General features: G+C 44.1%; 1 protein-coding gene across 3 annotated transcripts in view; it reads right to left on the reverse strand.

Moving 5' to 3' along the window:
* LOC146813071 (rap1 GTPase-activating protein 1-like) overlaps nt 1-15,819 on the reverse strand; it is a 267,450-nt gene that overhangs the window by 104,944 nt on the left and 146,687 nt on the right. For all 3 annotated transcript variants that reach the window (XM_085620062.1, XM_085620063.1, XM_085620061.1), the window contains exons 4-7: nt 15,241-15,276; nt 11,874-11,921; nt 6,725-6,763; nt 3,918-4,100 (exon numbers count right to left, since the gene is read on the reverse strand). In XM_085620062.1, coding sequence (XP_085476188.1) covers nt 3,918-4,100; nt 6,725-6,763; nt 11,874-11,921; nt 15,241-15,258 — 288 coding nt within the window. In that variant the 5' untranslated portion in view covers nt 15,259-15,276. The remainder of the gene's footprint in view (nt 1-3,917; nt 4,101-6,724; nt 6,764-11,873; nt 11,922-15,240; nt 15,277-15,819) is intronic.

The following is a 15,819-nucleotide window of genomic DNA, read 5'->3' on the forward strand; positions in this document are numbered from 1 at the left end:
GACTGGAGTCGAATGGTCTGGGGGGAGTGGAGGAAAGTCACTGTTTTGTGGTGGGGGAGGTACGAGTGTGGGTATTGCCTCGACCTCGTCCCTTGGTGTTGTTTCCTCTATATCCTCCTCTAAAATATCCTCTGCTGGGGGATGTTTGTTGAGAGGTTTGGAAGGTAGAGGAGGTGTCTGCTCCCATATTCTTGGAGGCTCCTCTGTAGAAGGAGCGCCGAAAGGAGCCGCGTGGTTGTGGAGACTGCAATGCTCCCATGGACTTAGCAGTCTCGGTGTCTTTTTTCATTTTTTCGAGTGCAGTGTCTACTGCTGGCCCAAATAACTGTTCTTGTTTAAATGGTTGGCTGAGTATGGTACTTAGTACTTCTGGCTTAAAGCCTGAAATGCGTAGCCAGGCATGGCGTCTGAGGAGTACACTTGTGTTTATTGCTCTAGAGGCGGTGTCTGCGGCGTCAAGTGCGCATTTAAATGACGCATTTGAGATGAGTTTTCCCTCTTGTATAAGGTCATTTGCCTGGGTCTTGTATTGGGCTGGCAGGTGTTGTAGCAGATTCTCCAACTGATCGTAGTGAGCTCTATCATAGCGTGCTAGTAGGGCTTGGGTGTTGGCAATACGCAAATGATTAGCGGCTTGTGCTGCTACTCGTTTGCCCGAGGCATCTAATAATTTAGATTCTTTGTCAGGGGGTGGTGTATCTCCCATGGTTTGGGAGTTGGCGCGTTTCCTTGCGTTGGAAACGACCAAAGAATCTAGAGGGAGCTGTCCTTTGATGTAACAAGGATCTTGTGGGGCAGGTCTATATTTTTTCTCAATTCCTGGGTTAAGCACCCTGGCACGGACGGGGTCTTTAAATACTTCTGTGGCGTGTTTTGTGACACCTTTAATCATAGGTAGAATTTGTACTGTTTTCTGAGACTGTTCAAACGTGTCTAAGAGGAAATCTTCCTCGGGTGCATCGGAGTGCATGGTGACGCCATGGTAAAGTGCTGCCCTGTTTACTAGTTGTCCAAACCCCAGGTGGTCATCTCGAGGTGATGGTTTGGAGGGATATGGTGTAGGGTCAGGCATATCTGGTAGAGGGTATACCCAATCATCCAATGGTGCGGTATCTGGATCCGTGAACGGATCATTAGGATCACCAGGATCACCACCTCCCCCTAGGTCATCATCATCATCCTGTGGAGGTGGTGTATGTGATGGAGATGGTAGAGGTAAGGGTGGTGTAGGCAGAGGGGGTGGGGTAGAAGGTCGTATGGGAGAGGAAGGAGGAATAGGTGATATTGCCGAGTCCTTCTTTCTTATAGGAACTGGGGCAGGTGTTGTGTCCAGTTTCCGTTTCTTATATGGCACTGCAGTGACATGTCCAGTCTTTGGATTAATATAGATCCTTTTTTGTGTTGGATCTGGATGGAAAAGTTCTTGTTCTTCAGGAACAGATTTTGACGCCGATTTGTTCGGTTCCGATCGAGGTTTTGGTCGATCGGTCGAGTCTTTGGCTTTAGGAGGTGTATTATAGTCCTTAGCCGGTGGTTTTGGTGCCGATGAAGGTTTCGGTGCCGATGAAGGTTTCGGTGCCGAAGTTAAGTCTTTCGGCTTGGGAAGTTTCGGTGCCGGTTTATCTATGGGCCTCGATGTTTTTGGTGCCGAGGGTGTCGGCTCTGATTTCGGTGCCGATGGGTCTTTTGTCTTCGGTGCCGAAGGTGCAGGGGGTACCATTACATGCAGCTTGCTCGGGCCTGAGCCACCGGAAGGCTTATGTTTCTTCGGAGCCAAGCCCGGAGGCGGGGCTTCTGAAGGGTGTTTTCGGTCTCGACTGAGGCCAGCTGGCGAAGTCTTGACCAATGCCTTTGGTTTTGGAGGGGTTGGGGCAGGGGCAGTGGTACTCACGCGTTGCCGAGGAGTAATGGGGTCGTCTGAGTTGTCTGCTTCTGAGATGATTTGAAGTTCCTCGGAATCTTCTTCCGGGACATCGGGACCCTCATCAAAGATGTTTTCTGGTTCCGGGGCTGGTTTGTGTGCCATGATATGGCGTCGAGCTCTTCGATCCCGAATGGCCTTTTTGGATCGAAATGCTGCGCAGGCTGGACAGCTGGCTTCGTCGTGTTCCGGCGATAGGCACAGGTTGCAGAGTTTGTGATGGTCACTGTGCAGAAATTTTGCTCCACACTGGGGGCATTTTTTAAACGGCGTCCTTTCCATGAGCCGTAGGCCTCACGGCGTGGATAGGCCCAGCAGCCCGCGTCGACGTCCGGAATCGAGCCGATGAATTCGATGTCGAGTGAAGGTGCTTCGATGTAGTTGTAGAAGTTTTTCGCTTCGAAAAGCTTGTATTTGAGATTTTCAACCGGAGTGGAAAAGTTACATCCGAACCCAATGGCGGAAAGAAACAATCTGGGGATGGAGTTGATGCCCATGCGCACTGTAGTCCAAGGGAGGAGTCACCTATCTCGTGACCAAAGACTTCTTCCGAAGACAACAACAACCTGCAAGCATCCGAGCCCAACACCAGATGGCGATCTACTATCCTAAGTGTGTGATCTGCAGCTCATATGCCTCGAACATGAAGGTTACTATTTATTCCTGCCCAATGTCTCACAGTGAATTTAGGGGAACTTTCTGGTAGCCTGTCACAAGAGAATCTACTTTAAAACAGAGCATCTGTGTCACACACATGTACATCTAACCTTCCCAAATACCAATTGCAAAAACTGATGCATTAATACCAATGATGTAGTCTAGAAAACTAGTGCCTAGACAACTGATGGTCCAGTTATGTGGTCCAAGGGCAACAGAAAGTATGTGGCTCTGGACACCTCAGCTATGGAATATGCTCAAAGTTTATTAAGTTGTCATCTGCACATGCCACCTTTCTACATCATCGCCTACTCCATTGAACGTCCCAAGCAGGATCATTCTCAGAACCTGTGCATAGAATCGAGTTAGCTTTCTGAGGAAGATTCAAACAGAAACATTGGATTTGAAGTTGCCAATTTCAGCCAGTATGTCCATTCCAATTGCCGGCCATTGTGAGTTACGGGCCTAGAATGGGGCAAAACATGCAAGACCAAGAATTACTGGCTCCAGTTCTGCATATCATCCCCAATTATAGGCCTGTTTCCAGGCAGATTTCCCACAAAATGATAAATGGGCTCAGAAACACATTTGGTTTTACCAGGTGCATTCCCTCACACATTAAAATGTGGAATTATCGCCTGACTCATGATGGTTATGCCCACCTCCGGTATAGGATGGTAGTTTCGACACCCAAAGCAACCATCACAGGCCAGTTCATAAATCCAGGGAACAGAAAAACACTCTATTATGATGTGGACACTAAGGGACCACTAAGATATGAGGAATAACAGGGTGAATCAGATTGACTGTCTCCTACTATCGTTCCTCATTTACTGCCACACATGTGTCCGGTAACTAACTCGTAATGGAGCCTACTGTATCAAAACACAGATAAGGGTCATACATGATTTGATGTAACAGAACCGTGGTGTCAAGGTTCAGTTAGAATGTCATTATTTGAAATTGCGTTCAGTTTGTGCCGAGGGTGGCAGGGGAAAGTCACGCTGTGGCAGGCTGAAGAGAAGAACACCTAAAGGCTTCCTGTGAGCAGTTCATCTACTTTTATAACAGTGTTTGGCGACGAGGATGTGAGTGTGAGTGGCTATCTCCTTTTATAACAATAAACTTTACCTTCAGTTTCATAAATTTGGCCACGTGTTAACAACAGTTTGCAATTATGGATCAAAAGCTTGCAATTATGGATAGTGCGCAATTTTCAACACATCTGTGCTTTTCTCAAAAACTACAGCTTCAAATGTTTGTGAGCCGTGAAGTTTTTTAAGATGGCTGCCGCTCGCCTTCCTCCTCGCGGCACGTGCTGAGCCTCAAACACTCTTACCTTCCCTAAGAAGTGGTGGCGGTACAGCTTGGCCGTAGGGTCGCACTCAAGCTTCAGCTTGGTGCAGGGGGAGGGGAGGTCCGTGCATGTCGGGTCTGGGAGGTCATGGCATGTCCCTTCGATCCAGTAACCCCCAAACTGTGGCAGGATGATGAGCGGGTAAGGACGCCCTTTGCGCAACACCTTGAGGAAATAGTAAGGTACAGGAAACAAGACAGGAGAGGGATACAAAGAACAGAAGGCTGTAAGACGCCAGAAGCAGAAGAGACAGATATAAATAACAACAGAGGAAGAAGGCGAGAAAGGAAAGAGACAGAAGAAGAGGCGAAAAGAGAAAGAAAGAGGCAGAGAAGAAGAGAAGATGGAAGTGAAGGGAAGGATGGAGGAAGGGAAGAAAATGAAATAAACAAAACGATGAAAAAATAATGAAAAAGAAATAAAGAAAATAGATAAACGGAAAAAGAAAGAAATACTTGAAGGAAAAAAGTCAAATCAAGTGCTAAAAGGGAGAAATGGAAGGGTGGAAAAAGATAGTATCTGGGTGAAAGGAAGGAGGGATAGAAAGTAACGGGCTAATAAAGGGGAATAAAGGGAAACATACAGAAAATGAAATAGGAAAAGGGTGAAGTAAATGTAGAGAAAGAAAGAATGAAAGAAATAAAGAGAAAAGAAAGAGAAGTAAAGACTCAAATGATTTATACAAATACTTGTTTCAAGTAAACATTTGTTGGCAATGAATGCAGTTATAATGGGCCCAATAAATGACATAATGAAGCCAATCCTTAGTAATACCAATTTCTAATATGGATATTAGGATCCCTTGGGAGTCACAAGCGCTGAGAGCTGCAATGGGCTCTCCCTTCGTCCTTGCGACTTGCAAGTTATTGTGGGCACGCTTTGTGACCATAGAGGCATCTTCAAATTGTGATGGAAACACATCCGCTCTTTTGACTAACCGAAACTTTAAGATAGTAGGCGGATTCTTCATTTTTAGGGGCTTCCATTTTCTTTATGCAATTGAATGTTTTTCATCACTGAACTAACCTTACAGTTAATGACAAACTTCAAGAATGAATCAAGCAATGTTTTGGTGGGAAATCGTTTGCAATCCAAGGGGCTTATTTACAAGCCCCTTGCGTCCGCCGACATGTAAATCCTATTATATCCTAATGGATTTCTATTTTCGTGGCTGGAGTAACCCGTCTGCCGAGATCTAAATCAGGCTCTAAGATTGTTCCGTTCCTTCATCCTAATCCTTCCTCTCATGCAGAAGTAGACGTGCACTCCGTAGATGAATGCAGAGATATTTCGAGTAATCAGGATAGAGTTTCTTCCTTTCATCAAAGTAACAACTTTTAATTAACATTGGTCCAACTGGAAGAAGATTAAGGGCCTAATTTACAAGGATACAGACGGCCCATTTCTCCACCCTGACGGAGGTGCGACCCGCCAAATTGAGATATACATGACTTACAGCACTGGCAGGAACCACAATCACAGCGGTTCCAGTCAGAGCTTTGTGAAGCATCGTGCACGGCTCCATCAAATGATGGAGCAGTGCACCACACTGTTTTCTTTTATATTTTCAAAAATGATATCTCGAAGTGGAATTTTCTTTTTGAAAATGCAATGGAAAATGCTACCTAACCATGTGAGTGCTCTCCCGTGGTGAGTGGAGCATGTAGCAGTTTTGACTGCCCCTTACCGCCAGGGTTTTCCTGGCGGTGACGGGCAGTGAAAACTGACCTCTAATTCCGCCTGATCAAACAAGGCGGGTTGAATTACAGGTCTTCCTCTGACAGCCCTTACTTTGCAGGCCTGTTGGAGGGGTTTAATCACAGCGGAGACAGAGTAGATTCAGCCGTAATAGGTTGGGCAGACCACATTCTTGGCGGTAAGGATACTCCGTCGTGGTTGTGATGGAGTATCCTTACTGCCAAGAATTAAACTAGTTCCACAAGGGGGTATGGCAGCCTCATTGCAGAGTCGGAGGGGGTTTCCATCTCAGACAATTGTGAAGCTGCTTCATTGGCACCTTATACCTTAGTGTCTCACTACAAACTGGATGTTAATTCCCTATATCACTTGGCACTCAGGTATTGCCTGCTGTAACAGGAAGATGGATTGAGATATTTCTATTAATGTACATTTGGGTGTCGCGTGCATATTTCGTGTTACCACTATGTTACTTTGAAATGCTTTGAAGCTGCTTTGGCTTTGGTATGTCTTCACATGTAAACACATGGAAAGAGAAGGAAAATGATGAAGTAATATTCAGATTAATTACCAGTAATCCATCACTCTGATTGATTTGTCCTTCCTCATCCCAGGCCTTACTCCTTCCTAACTGATCTCAGGTTCAGCATCAAGCTTGATTAGTGGTACCAGGATGGATGATGGGTAATAAGCCCTTATAGAGGGTTTCTTGAGAGGAGAAAGGTCTTTAATTAGAAGGATATTGCTTAAAAGGTGTCTGCCTGGAGGAGACTCCTCAAATGTAAGGTTTAGAATGAGGAAGAACAAAATGGCATAATAATAATAATAATATAGATAAGCAATCTGCACATTAGAGGGCAGATAAACTAGCCACATGGTGAAGGACTGCCCCACGCTGTCCTTCTTTTACAGCTTAAGATCTCCAGGTCAACTTTCAGACATTGGTCACGCACAGACAGGGGTGCCATGGTGTTCACACATGTCTGGGCACGTACTAGGAGGAGTGAACCTACACATTCATCTTTCCAGCAACAGTATTGCATTGATCTGGTTTCATTTAAGCTTCATCGCTCATTGACGTGACTGCTTACCTCGTGGATGCTGGGGTAAGGGATGTACTCCTCTTCCTTCTATAAAAAGAAAGACTATGTTAACAAGCCGAACTCGGAAGCAAGTTCTAGAATAACATCCTAGTCAACATCAACACTGCCACAATCCTCCCAAATTCAGAAAGGAACAAAATCATTGAGGTTTCTTAGAATATTATATCTTCCTTCGCTAGGTATCTGTATCCACAATGACCCCCCCTCATTGTAAATGATAGTGATTCATATCTGTGAGCTCAAGCCTATGTTCTGGTCCCTGTTGTTCTTTAACTTGGAATACCCCAGTACACACACTGACATACAGGATATTGCTACATGATTTCCTTTATTACCAGTTTGTAGGATAGAGCCCACTCCTACTCTCATTCCACCCACACTCACCAATTCCTACAAGGGAACTAATACCTCTTTGGGCCATTTGGCTATATAGGATTTCCTGGCTACTAGCCACTCACCTTGTCAGCGTTGATGCTTGGAATGACATCTATGCCCTATGTCACCTATGTTTCCATGTGAGGGTACTAAATGTTTTATTTTTAGATTATTTCAAAATTACATTATATGTATTTATATTTTTAACTATTTTAAATTGTTTAATTCTGTTTCACATAATTTCTAGTGGGTTTTTGTATGTACTAAGAGCCTCATTACTCTGTCAGTGGGAAAGAAATCCGACCAACTCCTTGTCGGAATCGGTTCCGACCGACTCGGGTTCGGAGAGTCCAATTGACCGATTCCGATGTTTCCGAACACCGTTCAGTCGGACTCCCATTGACTTCAACGGGAGCCTTCCGATCGCCAACAAAGGTTCCCATTGAAAAAAGGGGTGGTTGCGGAAAACCTTGCACCCTGTCGCAGGCACCCCATGGTGCCTGCCACACTGTGCTTGGTTGTTAAACGGGGACCCACGGGCAAAGGGGGGCCTGCTACCTGCCCCCAAACTCAGTTTCTGACAGCCATTCCGTGTCGGACAGACCGATTCGGAAAGGCTGTCCGAATCTGACATTGTAATACGTAGGACGGAAATGTGATCCACAGAGCTGTACAATTGGGCTACGGAACGGCTCGTGTTCTGCAAATGCCAGTTGAAACCGATTCAGAATGACCAAACGGTTACCTTCCATCGTAATCAGTCGGTTGGCAATGTTTCAGGGTTGGGCGGAAATATGGATTCTGACACGGGTTAGGAAAATCCCAATGCCATTCGGAGCCTTTCTAACCAACATCGTAATGAGACCCTAAGTCTCTACCTCTGTTATTTTCAATGGGGGTGTTGCAATACCAGTGGTTGAAAATGTGTGTGCTGGATTACTGCTCTGAGCTTAAGTAATTTACTGCTGTTTTGGGTGTAGTAACTTTTGATGTACAGTTTGTGAAGAGCAATGGGCTTACTCTTTTATTGGTGGGTGCATGTCCCTTCATAAACCCCTCCGTAGCCCTCTCCAAACACCTCTTTACTACTCTCCAAGCCAATCCCATTTAGTGGTAAGTAAGAATGCTCCATTTTCCATCCACTTCTCAGGTCACTAACACATTTACTAGGTAGTAAACTTACTTAATCGCTTGGTTTTAACAGTTTTTTTCAGGGTTATGTGTGACAGTAATGCTTTAGAAAAGAGAGTTATAAATACCACACTTTTTGACCAGTCCAATCATCTCTGCAAATGCAAACTATGGGTAGATTTATTAACATTTTGCATCAGGTTTGCACAGGCAGCCGGCACAAATCTCTGTCGGCCAAGCAGGAAGCAGCCAGCCAATCACAATGCTGCAATGTAGCATTGCAATTTTTTCTGAGCACCGTAGTTCGGCGCTCAGACAGGGCCTGGGGGCCTGGTCATGTTTTGCACCCAGGCTGTAATGCAGCATGGGTGTAGAACTTAATAAGTGAAACATCATGCACACTTCAGTGTCCCCACCACTCCTCCCCTGGTCTGCGAGCAGAGCAGCCCCACCCCGCCCCATGCTGCCGCAGCAGGAGCAAATAAAATGATGATAACATCAAGTTATTATCATGTTATTTTTCCTTTCCTTCACTACTGCAACGCAGTGGGGCGACGCTCCTCCGCCTTGGCTGAGGAGCCACCACTGGGTTTGCATTACAAAAATGATGCAAACTGGAAAAAAAATGTATTTTTAGACTGTTTGAACATTGTTGCCGTATGGATGTGGAACAATTGTCTTAAGCTTAATCGGGACAAGACAGAGATTATTCTACTTGCAAAGCCACTCTTATTTGGTACAACCACTGGTGTCCCGGCAGTCTAGGCCCTGCCCCAAGAAAGCAGGAAGGAATGTTGGCATTATTATTGACAGCACCCTGTCTTTGAGAGACTAAATCAACTCTGTATGTGGGACATGTTATGGGATATTGCAAATGCTACACAAAATGTTTAATTGGCTTCCACATAATTGAAGGAAAAGCCCCGATCGAGAGCCATCTTGATTATGCAAATGTCCTATATGTGAACATGGCGGATTATTTGTTTACCGCCTACTGACCATTCAGAATACAGGATCAGGCGTGATTTGTAACCTCCCCCCGAGAACTGCATCAGACTTCATTGGTTGCCAGTGCATACACGAGCAGGTTTTAAAATGGTGTGTCATGCACACAAGGCACTCTACTCTTCAGCCCCTGCTTACTGTCAGAAAAAAAAAATCTTTTGATAGATGCCTCAGGTATTTAAGATCTATCATCTCTGCTCTGCTGTACAAACGGCGTATATGGCTTGTGAGAATGGGAGCCTATTCCTTTTCCTTTTTGGTGTCTCATCATTTGAACTATCTCCCACAGAATGTAAGACTTATCTCCAATTTCAGCCCATTCAAAAAGCTTTTATAAACTTGTATGTTTTGATGCCCTGCTCTTCTCTGTGTCCTTTTCTGTACTTCAGTTTGCTTTGCCATAACCCATTGTGCAAAGATACCCATTTGGGGGTGAATTTTGTGCAATATAAGACTCAACAATATTTTGAATTTACTTTTGAGTGCAAAATGGGTTTTGTACTGGAAAGTTGCCTGAAAGTAGCACAATATAGAACAAAATGGTCCCAGCACAATATAGACAATAAAAATCAAACATAAACAAATCAATAGGCAAATAAATCCGGAAAGAGAGTTCTAGTGTTATTTAATCACACTGAACTTTAAATTTCATATATTCAATTTACACTTTATGCAAAAAACATTTCACGAAACAGAGTAGATGTGCCCAAAAAGGTGGGGAAGGAAGGGTCAGTGAATTAGTGCAAAATTGAGGGACATGTGAAAGGAACAATATATACTTTCATTAACAATCAAATTGATAGGCATGTTTCTTTCAACACCACATATTTTCCATGGATCTAATCTCAAAGTACGATACAATGTACATATATGCCGCCATATAAAATGAAAATCACAGTGCAACATGCACTGTTGATGTTACTGGCAGTTATGTTGTGTCGACGTTTCGACCCCTTGGTTCGTGTAGGCATTCGTTGAGACCTGACAAAATGGGGTCTTCCTCAGGACAGGGTGAAAAGTGGAAAGAAGGACGGGCACCGTTACTGCCTGGCTGGCAGGTTTCTGAGACGCGTGATGTCGTCAAAGAAAGGGGGTCCAGAGCCTCCCAGCGGTACAATGAAGAGAGTGATAGCCACTTTGCCAAAGGGGAGTCAATCCCCTATTATTCAAGGAAAGCAGTTCAAAATACTGCCTATGCACAGCCTTGAGTAGATATAAGTCGGCTGGAGCGGGAAAAAATGTGCAACATCCACTTGGTCACCCTGAAAGTAGCACAAAGCAGCGCTGTGCCCTGCTTTGGGTTACTTTGCCTCAAAGGGGTATCTTAAAGGTGATACAGCCATGCAATCACCCAAGGTTTGTGATGCAAAGCCCCATTTACTAACAATAGTAGACAGGGTTATATGCCATAAATAACACCTCTTTGACATTGACTTGGAGTAATGGTTTTATTTCTCCCCCTTTTCTGATTTTGCTTGTGTGCTGCACTGTATAGCACACATCCAAAGTGTGAAATATTTTAAACTTTGTCTAGGCACAGTAGGTTGTAGTCTCATGCAGACACCTTTACACTATGGTGCAAGGGTGTGTATGTGGTGCTATGCGGCTTGATTATGCACAACAGCTAGGAAAAGAGTAGGGCAATCCTAGTAGATATGCCCTTTTCCTTCTCTCTCCCTCTCATTCAACGCAGTACAGCAGCTTTGGCCGCCACCTTGGTTTGTGTGACATCTCTGTAAATCTGCTCCATTTTGTGAACTAAGGACTGTTTTGCTGAAGTGATGCTGTACATGTGAACATGTTATCGTATCCAACTTTATCGGTATGAGAATTACTTGACAGAGAGAAACACACACTCACACATGCAGACTAATGAGGAACGAATTGTGAAGGATAATAAGAAGAAAGGGATACAATCAGGGAGGGGGGAAATGGAAATTAGAAATTATGGATGAAAGGCAGGAAAGAATTAAGGGTAAATGTAGGAAGATAAAAAGTTATGGTGTGGGGAGCAATGAGGAAGGAAGGATTTAACAACAGACAGAAACAAAGAAGCGATTGAGGAAAAGGTTGGAGGAAGAGAGCGAGAGGGAAAAGGGAGGAAGGAAGGAGGGAAGGAAGGAAGGAAGGAAGGAAGGAAGGAAGGAAGGAAGGAAGGAAGGAAGGAAGGAAGGAAGGAAGGAAGGAAGGAAGGAAGGAAGGAAGGAAGGAAGGAAGGAAGGAAGGAAGGAAGGAAGGAAGGAAGGAAGGAAGGAAGGAAGGAAGGAAGGAAGGAAGGAAGGAAGGAAGGAAGGAAGGAAGGAAGGAAGGAAGGAAGGAAGGAAGGAAGGAAGGAAGGAAGGAAGGAAGGAAGGAAGGAAGGATATTGTGAAATTTAGAAAGTTATGAATGTTAGCAAAGAGGCAGTCAGTAGGAATTTAGGGAGAAATGAAGGTGAAGAAATTCATGAAATAAGAAAAGGAGAAAGTGGAGAAGAATAGATGTAGGGATAAGGTAAGAAACTAAACTAACAAACTGCTGTGTATTTAAAGCAAAGCTCTAAGTGAACACCTGCCCCATCTTACAACTCACTTTCTGCAGACACATACATACCAGCAATGAGAGATACCCATGGCAAGACACTGACCTTGAGAGGGGAAGGGAGAGAACATCTCTGCTCATCAAGACGACTCCCCTGCAACAAAGAGAAGGACATTGGCGATACAGAGTTAGAAAGAGAGAATGAGATGTAGACAAAGGGGAAGAGAGGAGAAAGGGAGGAGAACGAAAGGGGAAAAGAGAGCAAAGAGGGAGTGAGCGAAAGGAGAAACATATAGAGAGAAACAGATGGCAAGTGAAAAAGAGAGAAAAGGAGAAACAACGAGGAAAAGAGAACGAAAGAGGGAGAGAGGAAGGGAGAGGGAGAAAAAGAGAGAGAAACAGAAAGTGAGATAAAAGTGATTTTCAGTTTTTGGAATAAAATGAGAACATATTGATAATGGGCTACTATCTCACAGGACCAATCCTGGACCACTGTCCATTATAACTAGGGCTCCAGGTATTATGGTATTTCTTTTTTTAACATTTACACCTGTATTTATTCATTATTATGATTAAGCCATTTTATCTGTATTTATCCATATTTATTTAGTGTTTTGCCGATAAACGACGTTGTAAATATTTATTTAACTGACAGATACGCAGTCATACTTTGATGTCTGTCGTGTTTTGGCTATTTTAGCTGCCAAATATTACAAAACAATACATCCACTGGTAAATATTAGCATTATACCACAAATGTATGTTGACATATACCGTTATTTAAAGAAATGTCATCCTGTTTTTTTAACTTTCCATGCTGTCCATCTGCTCAGCTGTTGGGCTGTAATTTATGAAAGACAGCACGGAGAGTCATTTAAAAGAAGCTCAGTTTTCTGTATTTATCCACTTTTAACATTTACACCTGTATTTATTCATTATTATGATTAAGCCATTTTATCTGTATTTATCCATATTTATTTAGTGTTTTGCCGATAAACGACGTTGTAAATATTTATTTAACTGACAGATACGCAGTCATACTTTGATGTCTGTCGTGTTTTGGCTATTTTAGCTGCCAAATATTACAAAACAATACATCCACTGGTAAATATTAGCATTATACCACAAATGTATGTTGACATATACCGTTATTTAAAGAAATGTCATCCTGTTTTTTTAACTTTCCATGCTGTCCATCTGCTCAGCTGTTGGGCTGTAATTTATGAAAGACAGCACGGAGAGTCATTTAAAAGAAGCTCAGTTTTCTGTATTTATCCACTTTTATAAATAAATGCAGACAGAAAACATATTGCTTTTTGTCTGTATATATCTGTAAAAATCCACAAAAATGGGAAACCGGGAGCCTTAATTAAATCTACTAGCCTGGTTATGCAGTAGTGTGAATTGTGTCATAATCTGGTACATGGGGAGGGGATCAGTGCCAAAATCTGGCCTGAACAGCAGCACAAAGGGCAAAAGCTAGACCACCCTGTGATAATGCTTGTGCTGCAGGCTGCCCTTGAAATGAGCTCTCAAGGACTCCAGCTCCATGTGATCCTTCAGGACACTTGTCTCTGTAAGACCTGACCAGGGGATCAGAAGACAGTGGCAGTCCCATCAAAGGGCTGTCCTCTTGTCACCAGTATAGTGTATAGAGCCACCAACCTTGCGAGGCCTGTACAGGTCATCGGAAAGCTCTCAAGGTGGCGTAAGAGAGTGGTGTCACCTCAAAGGACTTCACAGATACCACTAAACACTACAGGAGCTGACCTGGGGATCCAACGGTACAGACACGCACCTCTTTACTATAATGAAATGCCTTCAAAGTGTGAGGCTCGCAATGGCACCATTGACAAGTAAAAATGGATCACAATCTATAAAATGCAAATTCACAGCTGTTTGTGCATATCACTGTCATGTGACCTTTAACCCAAGAGGTTTTGAGGGGAACCTGCACAATTTCGCCTCCCTGCTTTTTCTCTGCAGTCTCCCCAGTCTCATGTTTTAGCCCCATCCCACCCAGAGGTGGGCGAAATTGGCAGAATTTGAGTCAGTGGAATTTCTAAGAATTACATTAAAACTCTGCAACATTCCATGAAGTTCTGCAGCGGGGCAGAGTGGGCATTTGGTGCTATTTTGCAAAATACACCCTCCCGTTCAAAAATGGATGCAAGGATGCATTTTGCGCAAAAAAAATAGCAACCAAATGCCACTCTGCCCCTTACATACCCTGCAGTGATTACGGCAGAGTATGTAAGAGCACTGCCACCGAGTGGTATGCAGTGATTTTTGAACTTCAGAAACCCACGATTGGCCCGTGCCGATAAGAGCAGTGGGGTGGTGGGGGCGGGGTGGGTGCGAGATTTGACAGACAACGACGATGGAAAGTTTAATATTTATTTAATTTTGCCTCCACGTCATCTGTCGAATCCCCCCCACCACGCCACCACTGCATATCACTCTGCAGTGCATTCCCCTTGGCATACCCCTCGGCGCCATCACATATTCTGCAGAAATTGCTGCAGTAAGGCACCAAGGGGCATGCCCTGCAGTGGTTGTTTATTTCCAAACAGGGCTGGAGGAGGGAGCAGTCCCTCTAAGTTTAAAAACAACAGCAGATTAAACATTACTCTGCAGTGATTTTTAAACCTATAGGAATGCTCCCTTTTGCAGCCCTGTTAGAAACAAATAATTACTGCAGTAAAAGTAATTCCGCGCTCCAGGAGTAACGTGGAATGACCAAATTTCTCCGATTCCACCAGCATAATTAATTATTCCACCCAGGCCTAGTCTCACCCTCCTGATTGGGTCAGACTGGCATAATCAGGCAGTGCTTGATGGGATGGCAGGTAAGTTTCCTGATAATAAAACAAACATTGCCTGCAGCAAGCTCAAATCCATTCAGTCATCCAGTCCCTGGAAAATACGTATATAGCGAGCCTTTGCGAGTTTACGACTGTCCCCAATTTGCAAACATGGGCCGCTTTTTAGGGTATTTGATTTACTAATATGGGCCACTATTATTTTGGTGCCCTGGCCTATTTTCTGTCCCAGTTCGACCTTGCCCCCACCTTCAAATTAGCCATAATGTATTTACATTTTGTATGGTGAAAACCTTCCTGGACACTTTCACTATTGCTTTTTCCTTTCCAGTTTCCGCCCTCTGTCACCGTCTGTTGCATTCAGTTTTGGTCTCCCCTTCCCTCCATGTACCACGCTTGCTGCTCTCTCACGCTCTTTGTTTCAGTTTTTATTGATGCTGCATGATCATCTGGTTCATGGTGCAAACATTGAGGTGCTGTCAGCAAAGAACAATATTACTGAGAAGCGATGGACTCAAGACTACGAACATGGCTATCAGACACAAACAACTAATGGGTGTCAGGTTAATATTGGGGGAATCCATAAAAACAATGTGCACTAAACAGTGCCTTCACCCACAAACGCAAGCGGCAAAATGGCCAGAGACCCACCTGCATCTTCTCGATCATCTCAAACAGATCAACAGGCTGGAGAGAAGAGAAGAAGAAAGCTTGTTAGGGCAGCAGAGCACCACATAGGGTCTCACCAGCTTAGTCCACCTTTTAATCTGTCCCTGTGGACTGACGACAAAGACTTCAGAGCTTGAGCTGGGAAACAGAAGCAAGATTATCAAATAGAAAGTGAGAGTGGAACCCAACCCCCTGCGTGATCACTCTACTTGGAGGACAGTCAGTGGAACCACTCAGTCAAGTCAGTTCTGTTGAGAAGGACAGTAAATAAAGAGCCCTGGCAGGAAGGAGGTGTGAGGCATCAGTGTCAGCACAACTGGAAACGTACTCCTGCTTCTCCGCTGCCTTTCAAGAATAAGGAGAAGACCGGGAGAAGCAAAGTCAAGAGTTAATGACACACTGCGATATATGTTATGTTATTTGGATCTTGAGATAGCGCGTGATTCATCCCCATAGGGCTATCTCGGCAGGCGATCAGAAGGTAGGTGGAATAGAGGCAGCATTAGAACAACCACAACCAAGCTATAAGGAGTTTTTTAAAATTCAGATAGACTTGAGAAT

This window comes from Triturus cristatus, chromosome 7 (genome assembly GCF_964204655.1).
Source record: "Triturus cristatus chromosome 7, aTriCri1.1, whole genome shotgun sequence".
Lineage (NCBI taxonomy): Eukaryota > Metazoa > Chordata > Amphibia > Caudata > Salamandridae > Triturus > Triturus cristatus.